At 39.3% G+C, this 22908-nt stretch overlaps 2 protein-coding genes across 2 annotated transcripts in view; one reads left to right on the plus strand and one right to left on the minus strand.

The window, feature by feature from the left end:
• LOC109029728 (putative ATP-dependent RNA helicase TDRD12) overlaps positions 1 to 22908 on the minus strand; it is a gene marked incomplete at its 5' end in the record, with an annotated part of 132363 nt that overhangs the window by 70790 nt on the left and 38665 nt on the right. Inside the window, 1 exon segment of the mRNA XM_072306319.1 lies at positions 7437 to 7608. Coding sequence (XP_072162420.1) covers positions 7437 to 7608 — 172 coding nt within the window.
• On the plus strand, positions 11723 to 21264 carry LOC140226028 (uncharacterized). Its single transcript, XM_072306320.1, has 2 exons — positions 11723 to 17936; positions 20003 to 21264. Exon 1 carries the CDS (start codon positions 16293 to 16295, stop codon positions 17280 to 17282), a length of 990 nt encoding a protein of 329 aa, XP_072162421.1. The 5' UTR covers positions 11723 to 16292; the 3' UTR covers positions 17283 to 17936; positions 20003 to 21264.

Raw genomic sequence — 22908 nt, forward strand, 5'->3', positions numbered from 1 at the left:
AAAGTAGCAAGCAAGCGAATGAAGTATATGCTGCTTCGCTTGAATAAATTAAGCCTCAAAAGGCCAGTATGGGTCCATAAGATTTCAACATGGATTGGTTCCTACAGCCTACTAAACGGTGAATTTTCAAAAGTGACTTGATGATAAAGAATTCCATTTGGCGGAATCCAGCCGAAAGCAGGCACCAGTATGTATGGGTTATTTTAGTGATGGGTCTTTTATTTAAAATTCCTAGGTATAGTATATAGTATTTAGTATGGTAACAATTATCAATTATTCTATCACTTCTTCGGATTATTTATTTTTAATCAATCTAAATTCATGTAAAATTTAGTTCATCTGTACTTCCATTAATTTTTCTCCTCTCTGGTACCTAATGTCAATGAGTTTGAATCCATCAGAGACTAAGTCAGTCAAATGCAAATACAATTTTTCCGTTTTATACGTATGGCAAGCAGTGCAAATAAGTGCATTACAGACTGAAAACTAAAGTGGAAGAGACCACAATATGCACAACCGAGGTGGATGACATCATACGCCAAGTTTTTTGAAGGGCATTATCTCCTTCTATATTGGACACAGAGACTCAGCGTTTGACCAGAACTTACTAATTTGTGCTAATCTAAAAGCTTAAACTATCAAAACAGGATTCTCTGACTAGCACAACTGGCCCATCCTGAAGCAGTTGGCAAAACGAACTTTCAAAAGTTGATTCTTAGAGAGCATTTCAAGTTAAAGAATGATTAACAACAACTTGAGAAAAACGGAGTTTAAGTTCGCTGACAGTGTTGCCAGCCTTTGAAGAGAATCATATCAAACCCTTGTAACATTACATGTAATACACTATTGGACCTCATGGTCTTCCGAGTGAGTATTAGAAAACTTTTCACATCGTAAACTGAAAAATTTTCAGTACAACATTTTTCACATTATACTGAAAAATTTGGCCTTTCACCTACCTTAGGTCCCATTTTGTCGGACTCTATCATAATTTTGAATTATGCTATTAATTTATCAGAAAAATCAATACGAGCTAAGAACTGTGGTTAGGAAAAACTAGAGAAAAACAGGCAGTAACTTTCAGTCTTAAACTCATTCTTAATCCTCTCAAATTTTCGGGCAATCTTGAGAAATTTTGGTATGATGATAGTGAAGAAGAAAAAAAACGGCGCTCCGCTTCGCTCCGCGCCGGTTTTTTGGGGGGGGGGCCTCGCCCCCCCCAAGCCCCCTCAAGACGCGCGCGAAGCGCGCGTCTTTTCAGGGTCGTCTGCACATCTAGTTTTTCCTCTTATTAAGTGTCCCGCGCATCCACCGCGGGAAGGAAGTGTATTTCCCGAAAGGGGATTTTGTAGTCATAAAATCGTACGTCTGTAAGTCATAGTGTAATCGATAGTTTTCTTCCAAAAACTTCCTTCACCTGACCCACTGTGCGACGCGCAGTTCGTCCAAAATTTTCCTTCCCCTGAACCACTGAGCGACGAAAAGCTTCTTCAAAAACTTCTTCCCCCTGACCCACTGTGCGACGAAAATTGTGTCCAAAGACTTCCTCCCCCTGATCCACTGTGCGACGAAAATTTTGTCCAAAAACTTCTTCCCCCTGACCCACTGTGCGACGATCAGCTTGTCCAAAAACTTTCTCCCCCGACCCACTGTGCGCCCTGCTCCGGCCGGCTCCCCTCATGCCGCGCACCCCCCGCCTAAAACTTTCAAAGCTCGCCATTTTTAGACGGCTCAGCCGATTTAGCTCAAATCACCCATAAAAATTTCAGCTCAAATATTCATTTTCGCTCGAGTTATGGAGTGGACAAGATTTAACCTCCCCCCACTTTCGAGCCCATCCCTTAAAATCTATTGCCTCAAATTTCAATTTTTTTTCGCAGAATAGTACTTCTAATGAGTCTCCACTAAATGCAAAAATATTGGTCAAAATATCTTTCAACGTAAGAAAGATATAACTACTCAAAAATCGAAAAATCTTAAAAAAGGCGGAAATACATACAGGGTGTACCAAAAGTCCGTCCCACCCCTGCTAACTTTTGAACGAATTGAGCTAGGGTAATGAAACTTTGGGAATGTTCCTATCTCAAAGGGGATCATCTTTTGGGGGGGGGGGGGGGTCAAAATTTAGGTCTCCTCTCAGAGGGGGCGCGGGAGGCCCCCAACTTTTTTTTTCAAATGGCAACCCCTATCTTGTGATACCTCATTCGAAAGAGCATAAAAAACTAAGAATTTTGGCGCAAACCGCAGATCAATATCTTAATTTTTGACCGAGTTATGATAGGTCAAAGGTCAAATTTGACCTATTTTCAAAAAATCATAACTCCGGTTCAAATTATCGTAAAGAAAAAAATAAAACGGGAAAATTTACCAAATTGTGTCCGCTTTTAAGTAAAAATTGCAGAAATCACTTCGATTTAGTTTTAAGGGGGGGCTCGGACCCCCAAATACGTCAATTCAAAGGTCATTCAATTTTCCCGCGAAATAAGCCAATTTACCCTAGATTTGCCTCCACATTATCTTAGTAAGGTCAAAATCAGTTCAACACTACGTTGGCAAGTCCCCAAATTTCGGGAAAAGTTAAAAAAAAAACGAAATTTAAACGGTCAAATTTAATCACCTTAAATTTCGGTTTTTTTTTTACCGGTTCTCGGTAAATGATGCCCGGGGCATCATTTCTGGCGATTTTCCCGGTTTTTACCCGCTCTGCAACGAAAAAAGAGGGGGGCAGCGAAGGGTTTTATGGATGATTCCATCCTTAAAGTGCGCGGCAGTTCCTATGTTGCAGTTCTCCGACTGGGCGCAACGTTTCAAGGGTCCGCGTCAAGTTCTACAGTGATTTCGGGCATCATTTCTGGCGATTTTCCCGGTTTTTACCCGCTCCGCAACGAAAAATGAGGGGGGCAGCGAGGGTTTTATGGATGTTGCCGTACTTTAAGGGGGCGGCAGTCCCTGTATGTCAATGCTCCGACTGGTCGCAACGTTTCAAGGGTCCTTCTCAAGTTGGACATTAGTTTCGGGCATTATTTTTAGTGAATTCCCGGTTTTTACCCGCTCTGCAACCAAAAATGAGGGGGGCAGGGGGCTAAGAGTTTTGAAAACTCACTTTAAACTCGCAGGCTGCGTTTGCGTTAACATTGGCAAGAAGTTTCACTCGGATTTGATGCTAAGTTTGAAGCACTTCTGTGACTTTTCGTATTTTAATGCAATTTTTCATTGTAACAGGCCCATCCCCCCCTACGGGGGGCCTGTGGTGGCCCGGGGGCATTATGAAGACTTCGGTATCAGACTTAGAGTATTCGAGGACTCTTTGAAAAGAGAAACGGTATGTCCAAGAGCCGCCGAAGCTACTCTAAAAAATGAAGGTACGGACCCCCTAAATAACCTTTGGACCCCCCTAACTTTTGATAGGGGGGTCAGATCGACTTCCGGTTTACGCTAAAAATTTTCTTTTTTCATGCTCTTTCTAACGATGTATCACATGATGGGGGTTGCCATTTGAAATTTTTGAGTTGCCCCCCCCCCCCCCCCCCTCGATATGAGGAAGGACGCCACAAACCGCAAATCGATATCTTAATTAGAACTAAAGTTATGGCCAGTGGTGCGTAACTTTTGAATAACCCTGTATATATACATACAAACATACATACATACATTACATATATATATATATATATATATATGATTAAACAAAAATCACGAGTATTTTCCAACCTTTTTATTACATTTTGCAATCTTCACACTACATTTTACACACCAACGTTTCGGAGATAATTTTCTCCATCTTCAGGGCAGACGAGTTATTCATAACTGAACGAGGAAAAAACACAGAAACCCAGTCCAGTCGCAGCAAGAGACCAGTTTAACGATAACAGGAGACATGACAAACATCAACACAAACAATAACAATAAGCCCCCGCCGCAGAGAGGTAGTAGGTACTCATACAGAATGAAAGTTTTCAGAGATTAGAAAAATATTCCTCAAAGTGAGCAAACTCAGTTCTAGAATTTATAGCATTTTGGTTATTTAAAATACATAACCCCTCCAAATTCAACCTAATCTGTTCATTCTTCTCTCTCTTCAACACCCTGGTGTTATTGAAATCAAAGGAATGTAAGTAATGTGGAAGGAATGTGTGTTAATGTAGTGTGAAGATTGCAAAATGTAATAAAAAGGTTGGAAAGTACTCGTGATTTTTGAAATCCCAACTGAAAAGCTGTCAGGAGTGGTGTATGAGATACCGTGTGGAGATTGTCAAGGCGTCTATATAGGGCAGTCATCCCAATATCTGCATAAAAGGCTGGATGGGCATAAGTTTAATCAACATGAGGTGACGGCGCTAAAGCAACACATGAGAGAAAAGGCTCATTCCTTTGATTTCAATAACACCAGGGTGTTGAAGAGAGAGAAGAATGAACAGATTAGGTTGAATTTGGAGGGGTTATGTATTTTAAATAACCAAAATGCTATAAATTCTAGAACTGAGTTTGCGAGGGTAAATTTTGCAACGTCGGTCATGCAGATCGAAAAACCGAGGGGTGTTGGTACATTTAAAGACTAAGAGCTTTCAGTAGTAAAAATTCGAGGTAAATTGGTCCAATAGTTGCCAAGATTGAAGGAGGACAAACTCTTAGCGGTCGGAGAGACGAACATATTTCGTTAACAATTCGAAGTAAATTTTGCAACGTCGGTCACGCAGATCGAAAAACCGAGGAGTAGTGGCACATTTAGCGGCTAAGAGTTTTTATTTAAAACAATTTTGAGGTGAGTCGGTCCAGTAGTTTTCGATATCATACACGGAGAAAAAAAACTTCGTGCGTGGGACCCGAAGTTTATAGGTCATATGGTTCTCTAAAGTTTTCAGATTGAGCATCCAAACACTTTAGATCTAGCTGTCGAGGTTCGGATCACACATCTGAAACTTCAGTTCTTACATCTGAAGTAATTCAGATGTGAGAACCAAAGTTTTTCGGATGTGAGAACCGAAGGTTTTCGGATGTGAGATCCGAAGTACTTTAGATGTAAGAACTGAAGTTTCAGATGTGTGATCCGAACCTCGACAGCTAGATCTAAAGTGTGCAGATGCTCAATCTGAAAACTTCAGAGATCCATATGACCTGAACTTCGTATCCAACGCACGAAAGTTTTTTCTCCGTATAGAAGGACAGGACAAACTGTCTAGCAGCAAAGGCGAAAATATGTCGATTTCGATCCAAGATAAATTTTGCAACGATGGTCATGAAAATTGAATAACTTAAAAGTTATGGCTCATTCGGCAGCCTGATTGTTGAAATTTTTTGTTTGTCGGGACGACATAGATGACACAGGTTAAAAGGCGGAGCGAGATTGGTCGGCTATGTCTTATCGCTGCTTTGTCGTGCCTTTGTCAGGTGGAGTGGACGACATGTCGGAAACTTAAGAGGTGCCGTTAGCTTGTCGTGAGTTCAACCCGACATAGGCACGACAAAGCAGCGATAAGACATAGCCAACCAATTACGCCCCGCCTTTTAACCTATGTCATCTATGTCGTCCCGACAAACAAAAAATTTCAACAATCAGGCAGCTGATCCTAAGAGCTTTCGTCAAAAGCAAATCCGAGGTAAATCGGTCTAATAGTTGTTGATATCGAAGGAGGACAAATTGCAAAGTGGCAAAATAAAAAATTTATGGTTATCAATTCGAGGTAAATTTTGCAACGTAGGTTTCGCAAATCGAAAAACCGAGGGTTGTTGGTACATTTAAAGACCTAGAGCTTTCATTTGCAAAAATCCGAGGTAAATTGTAGTCCAAAAATTGCCAAGATTGAAGGAGGATAAAGTCTGGCGGCAAAGACAAAATTATTTTGTTACCAAATCGAGGTATATTTTACAACGTCGGTTTCACAAATCGAAAAATCGAGGGGTGTTGGTACATTTAGAGGCCTAGAGTTTTCATTTGCGAGAATCCGAGGTAAATCGGTCCAATAGTTGCCGAGATTGAAGGAGGATAAACGGTCCGAGGGCAAACACAAAAGTATTTTGTTCCCAATTCTAGGTAAATTTTGCAACATCGGTTTCGCAAATCGAAAAACCTAGGGGTGTTGGTACATTTAGAGACCTAGAGCTTTCATTTGCAAAAATCCGAGGTAAATTAATCCAAAAATTGCCGAGAGTGAAGAAGCATAAACGGTCTGGAGGCATAGACGAAAGTATTTTATTACCAATTCGAGGTAAATTTTGCAACGTCGGTTTCGCTAATCGAAAAACCGAGGGGTGTTGGTACATTTAGAGACACTGAGCTTTCATTAGCTAGAATATGAGGTAAATCGGTCCAATAGGTGCCGAGATTGAAGGAGGAGAAACAGTCTGGTGGCAAAGACGGAAGTATTTTGTTACCGATTAGAGGTAAATTTTGCAACGTCGGTTGCGTAAATCGAAATAGCGAGGGGTGTTCGACCTTAAAGAGACTTAGAGCTTTCATTTGCAAAAATTTAGTGTAAATTGTTCCAAAAATTGCATTTTGACCTGTGCTTTGCGCCAAAATTTCTCATTTCTCATCGTCTCTCAAATGAGGCGTCACAAAAGGGGGATTGCCATTTGAAAAAAAGAGTTGATGCCCACATTGGAAAGGACCGAACAGATTAAGATTTAGGAACATCCCCTAAGTTTCAAATTTCTTTGTCAATTAGGAAAAATTTTACAAGGGTGGTAAGTGACTTTTGCATAACCCTGTATGGCACCAAATTAGTCTGAGATTATGAGGTAGTTCTTCTTTCAAATCAAATGGGGTGGGGATGTACTCTCAATATTCAGTTAAAATGCCTCTACTCGCTCAAAACAAAAATTCAAAGTTTCCAAATTTTTTTTGGATTGTTTGCAATGATGAATGGTACAGTGTTTATTACTCCTGACAATGAAAAGAGTTTAAGAGTTAAATATTACCGACAATGAAAAGAAGCATGAGACAATTGTACTAAGGTAAGCGGGCTGCCCGAGAGGCATGGATGGCACAGTTGAAGATTGAGTCAGCATCTCATGAGATGCTGGTGATGGCTCTGGAATTTGCCTGTTGGTTGGAATCCATCTGAAGTTCCCAAGTTTCTAGTTTCTTAAGATTCGCAGTTTCCCTATTTCCGGTTTCTTTTCTGAACTTTCCAAAGCACTATAAATTATGACCACTGATTATTTTCCAGCGCCTGTTTGATGTATGCCATTTGGAGGAAAACGATTCTTATGAGGGACAATAAACCCGTTTATACCCTCCTTTAGAACAACAGTGATAAAAACAATTTTTTTTTTTTTTTCTCAACGAAATGTACTTGAACTTGACTTTCTAGCAGTATTCCTTGCTGTAAGAGAGCTATACCAAACCAAAGAAAGAAAAAAAAAACTGAGAAAACTAAGTTGACAACATGAGTACACTTAACAAATAGAAAGGACTTGCACTAACTTCAACTTACCAAAACTTTGCTGGAAATTATAAGGCCTTCATCAATTAGCTTGATCCTATACTCTTGGGGCTTGTGTTGTGAAGTCATCCTGAACTCCTCTATGACTTTGGCTCTCTTGAAATCACCTGGTGTATGCTCATAGACAACCACATCTCCAACTTCTGGTTTGTCTTTTGAGTAGCTTTTAAAACAATGAGAAATGAATATTATAATTGGGTTACCTTGAGAAAATACTATAAATCAAATTCTTCACCATTCATTTTACTTTTTCACCCCCCCCCCCCCCTCCCCGGGTTTCCCCTATTTTTGAAATTTGAGAAAAGTTAAGCTCCCCAGGTCTCAAAACGTGCTACGAACTGGATAGTTGGGATCATATTTTTAGTTCCAAATTTTACTATTACAAACAAAAAAAAAGAGGAAAAAAACTGAGAGACATGCGTACTAAATACACGCACAGTAGGTTTTAAACACTTTTAATGCGGTCAACATACCACCCGCGATTTTTTTGCGGAAATGCCCCCCCTTTTTCCCATCCACAAGTACCGTATGGATTATTGTCTTTCCGGGCGGTTTCTCCCTAGTGCTGAAAATACTAAGACAGCTTACTTCCAAACATGCTTTTAAATCTATATTATACAGCTACAAGCAAAATCTTGGAAGCACTATTTCTGACGAACTGCCGGACCGATAAGGATGATCTTTACATGTATGTCATCTGTAGTAGATGTAGATGTGCAAAAAATTATGAAACCCCGAACTTTTAATGTTGTAGAGCTTTTAAAGCTCATGTCACTTAAGTCCAATGTTAATAGCGTGAGAGATATGTCGTTTCCGCTAGAAACGTCAAGGTGTGGGATTCTACCTGAGTGACTCGAATAAGCAATAAAACAATGGAAAAGCTCGTGAAGGGCTCCTCATTTGAAGAGTTGAGGAACAGTGCATCGCTCAGGGTTCAAGGTTCAAGGTCCAAGGTATAAGGTTTAACTCAATTTTTCCTGCATTCTTCCGGCTTTGGTTTGTAGCATTGGTCAATTTACTTGATTGCTGAATTTCTATTAATATTTACAGCAGATACAAAGTGAGAAGGCAGGCGCTGCGTCGCGTCGGGACGGGGCGGACCAAATATTATTAACTCTTAACGGTCGAAATCCGATTATTTTTTTTTAATTTAAGTATTTAAAAATAACATAATAAATGGAAATTTCTCCAGTAAGTGGACTGTGAAATTATGCATATCCAGCTATTCCTCATCAGTTACAAATCTGAGTGTTACGTCAAAAATTTTGAAATCGATGCAGCTCGAATACAAAATGGTGTATCAAAATGGAAGAACATTTTTGCCTATACATATGCGTATAGGGAACGCGAAGCGGGCCTGAGGGCGCGAGGCGCCCTCCCGGGGGTTGGGCCGCGTAGCGGTCAGGGGGCACGCCCCCTAATACTTGGTATATACTTGTAAAGAATCCAAATTTTTAAAATTATCAAAGTCACAGGATGGAAGTTTCTAAGGCATAGAAATTAATGACAAGTTTTGATTGGTTTTACAGGAAAAAAGAAACATTTTATTTGAGACAAATAAATTCAACAAAAAGTATGTAGCTGTCATTTTCGATTACTAAGATCATCTCCTTAGTAAAAAAAAAATAAATAAAATAAGTATAACAAAAATAATGATAAGGTAAAAATAGATCATCTCATAAGTAAAAAAAAAATAGAATATAACATTGACAAGCTGGTGTCTGCAATCGCAGTGCGATAGCAATACTCGTCATGGGAACTTGAGAAATGTTTGATAAATCACTTAGCATTGGGTATACCATTTTCAGGATGGATACCTACTGGGATCTGCTTTTGATTCAGCAAAGATTCAGCAGAAGTCAAAACATTTACCTATGGCTTACCTATGCAAATCCACTTTACTAAAAAAAGAAAATAACATAATCAATTTGAGTGAACATACGGCTGATTGTATGAAGGAGGTACACTCCAGTATTTTTGTTTAACATATTAACTCACAAGAAAATTTTCGTACATTTTTTACCTAGTATTAATTATTTTCAATTATTTTTTGATGATTGGTCTAAAACATTCAATACAACCAGTAAAAATTAACCGCCCCCTACGGGTTTCGAACCCTTGCTTGCGCCCAAGCAATTTCTGTCAGCGATTGTGAGGTGGCGTAGACCACTGAACCACCACGATGCACGAATCAACTGAGAGAGAATAGAGCATTTAAGAGACTCGGACAATGGACGGGGCTTCACAAGAGCTGTTGACCTTGACGCTTCGGCAACTGCCGTGATATGAGAGAACGGAGTAAGCGCGTTTTTGTATGAGCCATAAGTAGGCTATTCTTTCATGTGTCTCGAGGTTCATCCCAGCATGCATACGCGATCGTGGCAGTTGAGCTAAGGCAATATTTGCATATTCATGAATTAGATCAATCAATCTAGTTCTGATTTTGGCTCCTTTGGAACGAGTCCTCCAGAGCAATTCTCCGCCTTGTAGGATGGTTATTATTTCTGTATTATTATTTTTAAAATTTGAAGTGGGATAATGGCGGCATCTCAAGAGCAACGAGGAAGGCGATTGTTTGCACCAACGAACAGAAAATGGATAGCGAAAAATAACCAATCAGAACCTCCCAAAACAAAGAATTTGCCTAAATTCGTTTTTCGGTGGTTCTGCACAGATTTACCAGTCAGACACGACATCTCAAGGCAAAAAAAAACTCGCAGAAAGCGAATTTTAGAATTCTACACAACGATTTTTGATACATCCGAAAATGAATCAAAGACCAGGCACTGGGTATTTCGCTCAAGGTCACAGAGACATAGGGAATTACATAGCCGTAGCAGCGGAACGATTCCAAGTTCATGGGGAACTCCGTCCCCATGACAAAACAAATGTTGCACACAAAAGTTTAACTTCAAACGTGAGAGTTATTGTATTCAATGACAGCTCTCTGTAACTGGGAAGAGTAATTTGGATGGGTCTTTGGAACCTTATATGTTGACCAAGTTTGTACAAAATCACGGTGCACAGACTCATTTGCTTGTTCGCTAAAAAAAACCTACACCGGCTTCTGAGAGCTGTCATTGAATACAATACCTCTCCTATGTGAAGTTAAACTTTAGAGTGCAACATTTCTTTCTATGTTATATTCTATTTTTTTACTGATGATATGGTCTATTTTTACCTTATCATTATTTTTGTTATACTTGATCATGAAACTTTCATGATCTACCTTGGAAACTTCCATGCTGTGATTTCGATCATTTTAAAAAATTGGATTCTTTACACGTATATACCAAGTATTTAAAAGTATTTTCGGAAGTTATCTGTCTCAGTATTTTCAGCACTGCTCAGAAACTGCCCGGAAAGACGATGATCCATATGGTGGTTGTGGATGGAAAGGAAAGGAGTGGGTGCCTTTTAACGTTTAAGTTACAGGAAGATATGTTGAGTAAATTTTTCAGGCTCTGTCCCCAGTCCATTTCAATTTTTTTTTTGCAATTTGGCGCAGAATGTCCCAAAAAGCGTGAGAAGAACCCCAAAATACCCAAAAATCACGGATTTCAGGATATGAATTTTGAAAATCGTTTAGAAAACTGGTAAAATCGATTTCTCGCGAAAACATACATAGGAAAACATGTGCTTGAAACTTGTTTCCCCTAACCCTCTGTACAAATCACTGATACTTCATGGATAATTGTTACTGGGACCTTCTTATGCTAAAGACAAGTCAGAGTGATGAGTGGTGAGAAAGTAAACAGATTTTACCCTTTACTGGGAAAACATCAATCATACAAAAAAAATATAATTAAAAAATTGCATATCGCGTGATAATAAAGTATTTAAATAAAGAAGTAAGAATCAAACCAGTGCCTGCATTGTTAGTGGTAGAAGTTTATTTTCTCACATGCATTTTAGGAAGTTCCATCAGTAAGAAAATTTTGATAAAAGCACAATAACAATTACACTAAAAACATATCACAATGCGTTATGTGTAGGAACAATTATTACAGGAAAGATCAATGAAAAATATATCAGGCAATTGAAATTGGACTGGGCACCAAATTTGAGATTAAGTGATAAGAACTTGGAGAGCTAAAAGACGAAGTACATGGATTATCAAAATGTGATCAGTGATCTCATTAGGCCAAATGTGGTACAATGCGGTGAAAGCTAATTACTATGATAGGTTTATGCAGAGGTCCGTTAAGCTGGAAGCACTTTTTTGTAGGTCAAGTTGTGTATTTAATAAAAAGATGTTATTCAACATGGATTGCCTTTATTCTAAAGATTCTAATACATTGAGTATTTTTTCATCATTGCTTTTAAGCAATATGGTTAAATTCGTTTTGATATTTGAGATAGTATTATTGAAATCTTTCAACAGTTGATAAATGTTTGAATGGGGATCTTTCATGTGCTCTTTGAAACACTTAGGAAAGCTTCAACCAGTTTTCCAAGTAGTTCCCAAGTACTTTTCCAAATCACAATCATTACAAGATATTGTAATGGTATGAGGCCATATCACTTACGTTTCTAAGGCCACATTCCATTATGCTTTCTAGCTCATTCGGTCCGAAAGCCATCAATTTCGCAAGTACAGGCTTGGGCGAGTATGTTGATGTTTAGAGCATCTATCTTGTAGCGCCGATCATCTCGCGATCACGCCTCCGACGTCATAGCTCGGTCAGACGTTACAAGACATATACTTTCGAGATTTGCGGCGCGTTTTCGTATATCGAGGCAGCGAGTAGACAGGTCACCTTAGCCAAGTGCATTCTATGTATACCGTGCTATCTTACAGATTATATTGATCAGTCTCTACCATTTGACTACGAGCGTTGGATCATTTCATCCCCCCCCCCCCATTACATAGTGGAGACGTCGGGTCAGGAGCATTGTCATCCGAAAATCCCAGGTTAGTAGAATAATTTGAATTTAAATTAGAAAATTTACAGGGTTAGTAGGAATTTTTCGAGCTTCACCAAGTCAAAATTCTTGAAAACTATTAGTAATTTTCATTTAATTGATAGTACAAAAACGGTCAGTAATTTTCAAGCTTCACAAAGTTGAGAACAGAAAGCGTTAAGTATTTAAGTTTACAACGAAGAAAATCTACAGAGTTAGTGGTAATTTTTCGAGCTTCACCAAGTCAAAAATTCACGAAAACCAAAAGTAATTTTCATTAAATTGATTGTACGAAAACAGTTAGGAATTTTCAAGCTTCAAAAAGTTGAAAATAGAAAGCGTTACGTAATTTTCAAGAAATTTTTACTATTATTATATTCTCCAATTAAGGACTACTTACAAAACTCTAGGTAATTTTCCTTGCAATCGTTCCATCCAAATCTAAAATTTTAATTTGCTTTAAAGTGAAAAATTAGCCGAAAGTCTCAAGTAAGTTTATTGGAAGAATTAAATATTCAGTGAAATTCTATTCACGGATTTTCCTTTCGAATTTTCTGGGGCAGCAGAAAATTATTTCAGAAATTTAGACAGAAAGTCGAAAACCGAAAGGAGGAGTATCGTTTTGGGCCTTTTCCGGCCCCACCTGAATTTTGCTAAATGTTTAATATTTTCAAAGTACTAGTCTTAGGTAGACTCTGTGCCAAATATTAGACCGAACGGAGCCCATGCAAGGGCGCAGCAGCGCCTCAAACCCAAAATCCTGGTTTCGAAAAATAATTATTTTCGTCGACTTTTTCGACTGTTATCACTCTTCCAGCAGATGATTCCTATGTACTTTTTGGCGTACTTTCCGTTTCTAGCCTTTTTAAAGGCCTCCGATAAATTTTAAGGGACCTTATGGCCCATTGTTGCCATTTTTGGCCCATTTTTAGGGGTTTTTTCCATTTAACACATTCAAAACTTAGTTTAATCCAAAAACTGTGTACACTTTTGAAAAGTACGTAAAAAAATGAATGAAAAATGTTCAGTAAAATTTTTTCATACGTTGCCAAATTTCCGAGAAAATTGGTCCCAAAGTGTCAAAAACGGCAAAAAATCGATAAATCGCCGCGCCTAAGGTTCAAGAAAGGGGAGTACAACTTACATATTGTACCAGGTAACAGCTCTTATTCATCCATACAACATATTAAAATATCATAGTTGTACCTGGATTCCCACGATGTGAAAATTGACCGAGATGTCGATTTTAGCGGCCTTTTTATACTTGAAGGCAGCTCTTTTGAATGTTTTTCGACCTTGGTCACCCTCTATGGGTGTGTACTATATGTATTTTTCTACGTTTTTTTCATATCTGGCCATAAAAATGGCTTCCTGTGAATTTTAAAAGGCCTAACAGTCCATTGTTGCCAATTTTCACCAATTTTTAGGGGTTTTTTCAAGTTAACGTGTTTGAAACTTAATTTAATCTAGAAACCGTGTACAATTTCGGAAAGAACGTAAAAAAATACATAAAATGTGATTTGTACCTTTTCCCTACGTTGCCAAATTTTCGAGAAAAATCGTCCTGAAGCGCCAAAAATGCCAAAAATTGGATGAATCATCACGTCGAAGGTTCCAGGAAGTGAATTATGACATTCATGTGGATCGTGGGACACTTTCTCCACGCATTTTCTGTTGTTCGGTACATTTGGCCTGTAGCAAGTATCTTGAGAACCAAGGATTATCTTGAGGTTATAGGAATAAAAAGGTGAACTGGAGTGAAGGGTAAAGTAAAAGCACCTTGAGGGCCCGTTTTGTCACGTTCATCTGCGCCATTACATGTTCCTTGAGATGAATTGCAATTTTCCATTTTCGATGCGTTAATTGTAGTGAAAGAAAACTTGAAATTCACTTCCTGGAGCCTTCGACGTGATGATTCATCCAATTTTTGGCATTTTTGGCGCTTCAGGACGATTTTTCTCGAAAATTTGGCAACGTAGGGAAAAGGTACAAATCACATTTTATGTATTTTTTTACGTTCTTTCCGAAATTGTACACGGTTTCTAGATTAAATTAAGTTTCAAACACGTTAACTTGAAAAAACCCCTAAAAATTGGTGAAAATTGGCAACAATGGACTGTTAGGCCTTTTAAAATTCACAGGAAGCCATTTTTATGGCCAGATATGAAAAAAACGTAGAAAAATACATATAGTACACACCCATAGAGGGTGACCAAGGTCGAAAAACATTCAAAAGAGCTGCCTTCAAGTATAAAAAGGCCGCTAAAATCGACATCTCGGTCAATTTTCACATCGTGGGAATCCAGGTACAACTATGATATTTTAATATGTTGTATGGATGAATAAGAGCTGTTACCTGGTACAATATGTAAGTTGTACTCCCCTTTCTTGAACCTTAGGCGCGGCGATTTATCGATTTTTTGCCGTTTTTGACACTTTGGGACCAATTTTCTCGGAAATTTGGCAACGTATGAAAAAATTTTACTGAACATTTTTCATTCATTTTTTTACGTACTTTTCAAAAGTGTACACAGTTTTTGGATTAAACTAAGTTTTGAATGTGTTAAATGGAAAAAACCCCTAAAAATGGGCCAAAAATGGCAACAATGGGCCATAAGGTCCCTTAAAATTTATCGGAGGCCTTTAAAAAGGCTAGAAACGGAAAGTACGCCAAAAAGTACATAGGAATCATCTGCTGGAAGAGTGATAACAGTCGAAAAAGTCGACGAAAATAATTATTTTTCGAAACCAGGATTTTGGGTTTGAGGCGCTGCTGCGCCCTTGCATGGGCTCCGTTCGGTCTAATATTTGGCACAGAGTCTACCTAAGACTAGTACTTTGAAAATATTAAACATTTAGCAAAATTCAGGTGGGGCCGGAAAAGGCCCAAAACGATACTCCTCCTTTGAAATTTTGTATCACTGAAATTTTATTCGCAAATTTCAATGCAGATCATTTCTGGGGCAACAGAGAAGAATTTAAAATTTGTTTTAGAATTATCAGTCGAAATTGATTCGCAGATGTTACTTTAAGAAGACTTGTGACCTGTAACACTTGTAACCTGTGCATACTTCAAAGTTCTGAAAGTTGATTTCTTCTTCAAGCTTTCATACTAGCATTTTATTTGAAGAAAGCTTAGTTTAAGCATATCATCTCCTTGTGCCTATCGCGGCAATTTGGCGACTTTGTCTCAGATTTTTCTCCCGTGCTGATTCTGGAACGCAGCTGTGATCAAACTTTTCAAGTCACGACGCTGATTGCGCAGACAATCTGGACGCGCGACGAAATCTGGGATTTCTTCAAGCCTTTTTGCTGATTCTTCTTTCATTGCTTCTATCAGTGTTTGCTAAATTAGTGCCGAGTAAGCAGAATTATCTTATTTTTTTTTGCTGAAGTCAAAATCTCTGCTCGTTGGGAAATTGTGCGCCATTTCATAAACATCGCGTCGAGTAAATAAACTGTAAAAGCTGCCTTGTCTACACTGAATTGCGACTTGTGTGAGAGTTACGGGAAGCAACTCAATGAAGGGAATAGCATAATACGAAAAAAAATCTTTTTTCAAAATTGCGTTTTTAGAGACTCGTCTATGTTTCCAATCGCGTTTGTTGCACCGAGAGCGGTTTCGAAAACGCTGATGCGAGTAAACACCATGTAAAACCGACCGAGTCCATATTGCCTCATGCCGGTTTGATTGAGAACGAGTACGATGCGGTTGGGTTTGAATGGCAAACCGAGCTTGTGCAGGCAGTTCCAGGACCAAGGGACATACTGTTAGAGGGCATGGAGACCAGAGACAACGGCCGAAAAATGACCCAAGACTGGAACCAAACATTCCAACCTGGTTTATAGGGGCAAAGTTCCGCGCAGATAGATCCTCGAGGACACAGGGCCTTCCAGGAAATACTGGGACAAAACCAAGAAAATCAAGCTCAGCAACAAGAAATGTTTAGAGCTCAGCTGGAGGCGATGAGAACTTTGAGCCAATCCATAATGGAATGGAACCAGTTGAAAACAGAATCTAACGTTCCCCGATCAGCAGAAGGACCAATAATTTCTATTAAGACACCCCCCCTCAAAAGACTTTTCAAGGGTGAAAGTGACTATGAGATCAGAGACTTTTTGAAAGACTTCGAAACACACTACCATGAGTGTTCGGATCAAGAAAAGCGGGACCAGCTCAGGAGTCACCTAGGAAAACGAGCCTTGCAGTATTATGACAATGAGGATATAGCGTTCCAAAACTGCGAGTCTTTTGAGGAAACCAAACAAAAACTGATCGAATATTTCAATGATGAAGAGGACACACTAGGAAAATTAGTGGCGTGCAAGCAAAAAAGTGGCGAGGACCCGTTGGATTTTGTACAAACCACGAGGAAATTGGCAAGGAATCTAGGGTTTAATATCCCGGAGGTTCAACTAGTTCAAAACATAAAAATGGACCTGACACCGCAGCACCGCGCCATAGTTATGATCAGCCGTGATTCAACAATACAAGAATTGGTGAAGTCCGTGAAGAATGCTAAACTGATTGTTTCAGCTACAGAGGAAGAAGGAAAGTCGCTCGTGGCGATAAATTACCCAGCAAATCAGAATCTGATGCTGGAATCCAGGGTAAAAAGCACGGAAGATACTCTAGCGACGTTGGTAGCCGCAGTTGATTCAAATCGTGCAGAGACGGAGAGGAATAGTCCAGCATTGAACGCTATGAGGCAGGACTTGGCCAGGGTAGTTGATGGATTAGTCGCGGCAAGTCGACAGCAACAAATGGCTGGGATGCCCTTCAAGAAAAGAAAATGGACCCGAAGCCAAGAAGTTGACGCACTGCGTGCTCCAGCCGGAAATCAGCAGTGTAGATGGAGCGGGAACGCGAACCAGGCCGTTTCAAGGGCGCAACCCGCAAATCCTCATCAAAGCCAGCAAAATTTCCAATGACAAAACAATGCACCTGCACCTGCACTGCACTCAGCCCGCCTAAGTTTGTTCTGAAGCACCGAGGGGAACATCAAAGTTCCATTCAGCAAAATCAAGAAGGAAACAAAGGCGAAGTGAGGGAAAATGGACAGGTCAAGATATTATCGATCAGTTCTAAAGAGGTTTTGGATCCTTCAATCAGTACAGTAAAATCTCGTGATAGTTTTGATACTAAAATTTATCCTAGAAGTAAGTTTTCTGTAAAAAATGAGGGTCATAAGTCTTTTGCTGAAACCAATGAAGTGATTTTGGACAAATCTGCATATGATTTTCCAGATTCAGATACTGTGGATCAGGAGCCTATTTACATAAGAAGTGTTATTTTAGTACAAGATAAAAACGTTAAGCAAGAGGTTCATTCCTTGTCTGATTTTAATGATACCAATTTTGGGTCTAATGCATCTTTGAGAAGTGTTTCAGATACTTCCATGGAAATTGGCACAAACGAAAGGAGTGTCGAGTCCATCACAAAGCGTGAGGATCCCGACATTTTCAAGATTTGCAAATCTGAGGGGAAGCTGTCTGCACGTGAAACTCAGGGAAGAGACCCTGATAAAACAATCTTCCCTAAGGAATTCGTGAACTTTTTCGGAATTTCGAAAACTGAGGAAAATGGTAAAAATAATCATTTTAATCAGCAAAAAAGTGGGAAAGAGGCGTTAAAACTTGGACGCGAGGTAAAGGGGCTCACGGTTAAAAGCGATGAACTTGAGCTCACGTGTGGTTTTTGCAGTTTAGGTAAACAAGGTGAGCGCAGCGATTTTCAAAACATTGACGCCGCCAGTTGCGAAGTTTACAAATTCAAAAGAATGAGTAGGAAAAGGCGAGGCTGTGCTACTGCGAATTACACGGATGATGCCAAATCTGAGTTCAATAAGAAAGTCTGCTTGGAAAATAATGGCTATTTTAACGGACAGAATTCCGATCATGATTTTTCTTAGAGGAGTCCCAAGAATTGGAGATTTAGGAGGAAATTCGATCCTAAGGGATAGTATCAATCCAAATATCCTTTGATTTTCAGATTTTCTTTTGTGTTTGTTTAATTTTTACTCTTCTTGATAGACTTTTCCGAAGGGCGAAAGTCCATAAAAAAAAAGAAGCTGTTGCAAAAAGGACAGGTTTAAAGAAAAAAATCTGTAGCATTTCTTGATCGTCTTATGTTTTGAGAGAGATGATTTTTAAGTTTTAAGTCTTTAAGTTTTCTTTAGCTCTGTTAGAAACTCGTTACAGGTTTTGTTCTTCCTAGGAAAACATTTCGTGGTAGGAAAAGCGCTATTGCCCCTGTGTAGGATCTAAATGTAGTATCCAAACTTATTTTTTGTTATAAATAATTTTTAAATTCCGATATTGGATACTTTCACCTGCTTCGGAATTGTTTTCTAAAATTTTGATAAAAGTATGTATTTCTAACTTTGCTGTCTCACAATGTATTTTTATTTCATTCAAGGAGACCCGTCTCATTGTTTCTTTATTTTCTTAGTTTCTTCATGTTTTTCTTTTCAAAGATTTTCCATTTTCCATCTTCCTTGAAATTTTTTCCCAAAAAAAATTCTCGGAGGACCCGGCCACCGATCTAGGTCAGTACGCAGAGGCTGAAAGAAAAACAAATCATGGGCATAGCGCAGTTGCGCCATTTTTGGGGCGTCGGCCGTCAATTTGGGCGAAAAAGTTTCTCATGTCGAAATTTCAAACAAGAAACGGCGCTCGCTGAATTTTCCATGTTATGCAAGATGGAATTAGCCGGCAATTTCCGCAACCGAACAGGACGAGTTTGATGTGTTATTGGCAGAACTGGAAAACAAACAATGCGCCAGCGCTAATGGAGCGCCAGCTATGGATTTGCTAATTCCATTTTATTAAAGCAGAAGTATAAGTCAGCAATTTTCATCAATTTTCGTTGTGAATTACGACCTGTAACTAAACTAAAATTACCTAACTTCATTACTAATTTTATAAAATTGACACTCTCTCTTAGGAAAGGTTAGGATTTTTCCTCTTCCTTCCGGAAATATCAGGAGTACCTAAGCATTGACAGTTTTGTAAACGCGCAGCACATTGTGTGCAGCGTTGTCAGATTTTTTAAATCTTGATTTTATGAATGTTTCATTTATTTAATATTTCATGGTACCTGCAAATTTTACTTTTCAAACTTCCTTCCTTACTTGTATCAATTGCGATACTTAAGTAAGCCCGATGGTTTTTGATTTCTTTAAACAACCATCAACTTATTAGAAATGGTGGTGTTAGGATGGAAATATTCACGAACGTATTGCTACAACAAAGAAACCCAGAACAGTTTTCGATTTTTTGTCTGGAAAACATTTTGTGGTGGAGAAGGCGCTACTGCCCCCGTTTATGAGTGGAAAGTAATTTCTACTAATTACTTGTGTTACTTTTAGGAATGAAACCTGATATAATTTTGGAAATTAATTTATTGTTATTTCTACTTGCTTTTACTCATATTACCGTTATGGTCGGTAAATTATACTACTGATTTTTTTAAGTTTATTATTTATCATTATATTATTTTATGTATTTTACTAACCATATTACTAAATTTTAAAGTACCATGATGGTATTCTACAGTTGCGCTCCTAAAATTTTGGTATTGCCATATTTTTTCCTGAGAATGGGAAATTGTAGCGCAGTAGTCTAATCCTGTGTTTTTGGCAACGTTTCAGGAGTCCTACTCGCAGGGGGAGTTTCCTGATGCCATCCTAGAATTCGCATCCCTGATGGGAAGACGCACTTACAGTCCACGCATCCTCAATGGTTCACACCAAAGTTGGCGCCCAAAACGCGAGAACTTTGACTTCGCTGTCCGTGGCAGGACACCAGCCGGCATTGGGGGCATTCTTCGTACCTGGCTCATCCTACCTCCACTTTCGGCGAGATCCGGGCATGCTTCTCTCAACTGATCGGCAGAGGCATCTAGACATCATCCGGGTATCCTGGGCGTTCGAGGGACATTCATTCAAGGTGCTGCAACCTTGCAGTAAGGCGACACGGCGACCTGGCAACCACGCATCATCACGACGCTACGAGGAGGTGATAGCGGATGGTGACAAACATCAACATTGGGCATTGCAAGGACTGGACGAGGCGCTTCTGAGTCAGCGGAATGTGTCGGACGGACACCGCATATGGAGATTTTTCCGAGAGACAGCAGTTTTCTTTGTAGTAGCTTAAGAACCGAAATCAGGTACTCGTGACCGTTCTTTATTTATGATTTATTTTGAGTCGAATTTTTTTTTTTAGTACCACGAGAAGCACCAGGTTAGAACTGCGGCGGAATGATTTCATAGTAATTTCGGGATTTTGTTACATGAACAGAACGGCTATGAAACCTCTCAAACCAAAGTTCTGATCGGGTGCCGGCAAATATAAAATGTAGCCGCTTTATTTATAATTTTTTTGGGAAAAGTCATATTTTCTATTACCATTCAATTAATGTTTTTTTACGCTAGCCTTCTATTATTTATAGTTTTTTTTTAACCTACTTTTATTTTACTATCTTTTTACAACAAAACGCTGAAATTTGCTGCGCAGGGGCTTTTGCTTCGAAAGGGATGGTTAAATCATTTTTTTAATGGTTTTTTACTTAAGGAGGGATGGTGTAATGGTATGAGGCCATATCACTTACGTTTCTAAGGCCACATTCCATTATGCTTTCTAGCTCATTCGGTCCGAAAGCCATCAATTTCGCAAGTACAGGCTTGGGCGAGTATGTTGATGTTTAGAGCATCTATCTTGTAGCGCCGATCATCTCGCGATCACGCCTCCGACATCATAGCTCGGTCAGACGTCACAAGACATATACTCTCGAGATTCGCGGCGCATTATCGTATATCGAGGCAGCGAGTAGAGAGGTCACCTTAGCCAAGTGCATTCTATGTATACCGTGCTATCTTACCGATTATATTGATCAGTCTCTACCATTTGACTACCAGCGTTGGATCATTTTATCCCCCCCCCCCCATTACAATATAACATAAACACCAGAGTTATTATACTTTTTAACATCTAAAACAATATTACTGGTGCCTAATTTTATGGAGAGGTTGATTTCGGTCTTGAAGCCAGGCTTATGTTAATTATGCCTTGAGAATATTCGACCAATTCTATCGCTAAAGGAGGGGTGGCGATTTGGGCCGTTTCTGGCCCCACCTAATCCGGGACTTTTTTTGCTGTGATTTGCTATGTATGAGTGTCGAGAGAAAGCATGTAAGGTTTCTGGTTTAAACCGTACGTAAGCATTCCGCAAATGTCTGAATCCTGTTTTTTAAACAGGAATGAAATGCAAGAGCTCCTTCAGGGGCTTCGTCATTATGTGGCTAAAAAAGGCCTCGACTTTGATACCCTGGTTGTGTTTTCCACTAATGATTATTGGAATTTGACGGAGGTGACTGCAGAACAATTTGATTCTATTCTGAGTACTATTAAGTCACATTTAAATGACTTGCGCAATAGAGGTGCACGCACCGCCCTAGCTGTTTTTTTGACCGAACTTAGGACAAGGTTATCTTACTCAGTCCTTTGTAGTATTTTTGCTCTAACAAAAGATACCGTAAAAAGATGTATTCTTTCCGTTTGCAATGCCTTACTGATCGAATTTGTGCCAAAACATCTTGGATTTGGACACTTGCCCAGGGATGAATTAATCGAAAAGCCTACTCGACCACTTGCTAGGTCGCTTTTTGCTCCAAATGACGAGGATACTGCCATTCTAGTTGCCGATGGAACTAACGTGTATATCGAGAAAAGTTCCAACTATAAGTTTCAACGCAGATCCTTCTCCATGCACAAACATCGCCCTCTTGTTAAGCCCATGATGCTTGTTAGTACAACAGGCTACATCTTGGAAGTGATGGGGCCGTTTTTAGCAGATGCAAAGAATAATGATGCTGCAATAATTACATCACACATGAAAAACGTTTCGGATGGGCTGAGAGCCTGGTTACTTGAAAAAGATGTGTTGATTGTGGACCGCCGATTCCGGCATTACATTGGCTTTTTAGAGGACTCGGGTCTTGTGGTAAAAATGCCACATTTCTTAAATAACCGAAAGCAGCATATGGCAATCGAGGCAAATGAGTCGAGGCTTGTCACATCTGTTAGATGGGTTGTTGAGGCTACTAATGGAGTCCTCAAAACTTTCAAAGCCTTAGGGCATGTAATGCCTAATTCCCAAATACCATTTATTGGAGATTACGTGCGAATTGTGTGCAGCATTATCAATGCATTCAGGCCTCCCCGCATATTGGATAGTCATGACGCGCAGACTAAGGCCCGGAGAATGTTAGCCCTTTCTAAACGTGGTAACGAGTTGCAGGCTCAAGTCATTAAAAAAAGAGAGATTTGGAAAAAGATGGACGCAAGGGAACTTGACGACTTCCCGAGATTGACAATGGAAGAGATCGAATTCATGACTTTCAGAAGATACCAGTTGAAACAAGCACAATCTTACACATCTGAGCATCAAGATAAAGGTGGATTATACGAATTGATGATTCACAAGGAAACCTCGGATATACTATGTGTCCAAATCCAAAGCCGTCATTCCGCATCGCTAATTCACAATTGATGG

This window comes from Bemisia tabaci, chromosome 1, assembly GCF_918797505.1.
Source record: "Bemisia tabaci chromosome 1, PGI_BMITA_v3".
Lineage (NCBI taxonomy): Eukaryota > Metazoa > Arthropoda > Insecta > Hemiptera > Aleyrodidae > Bemisia > Bemisia tabaci.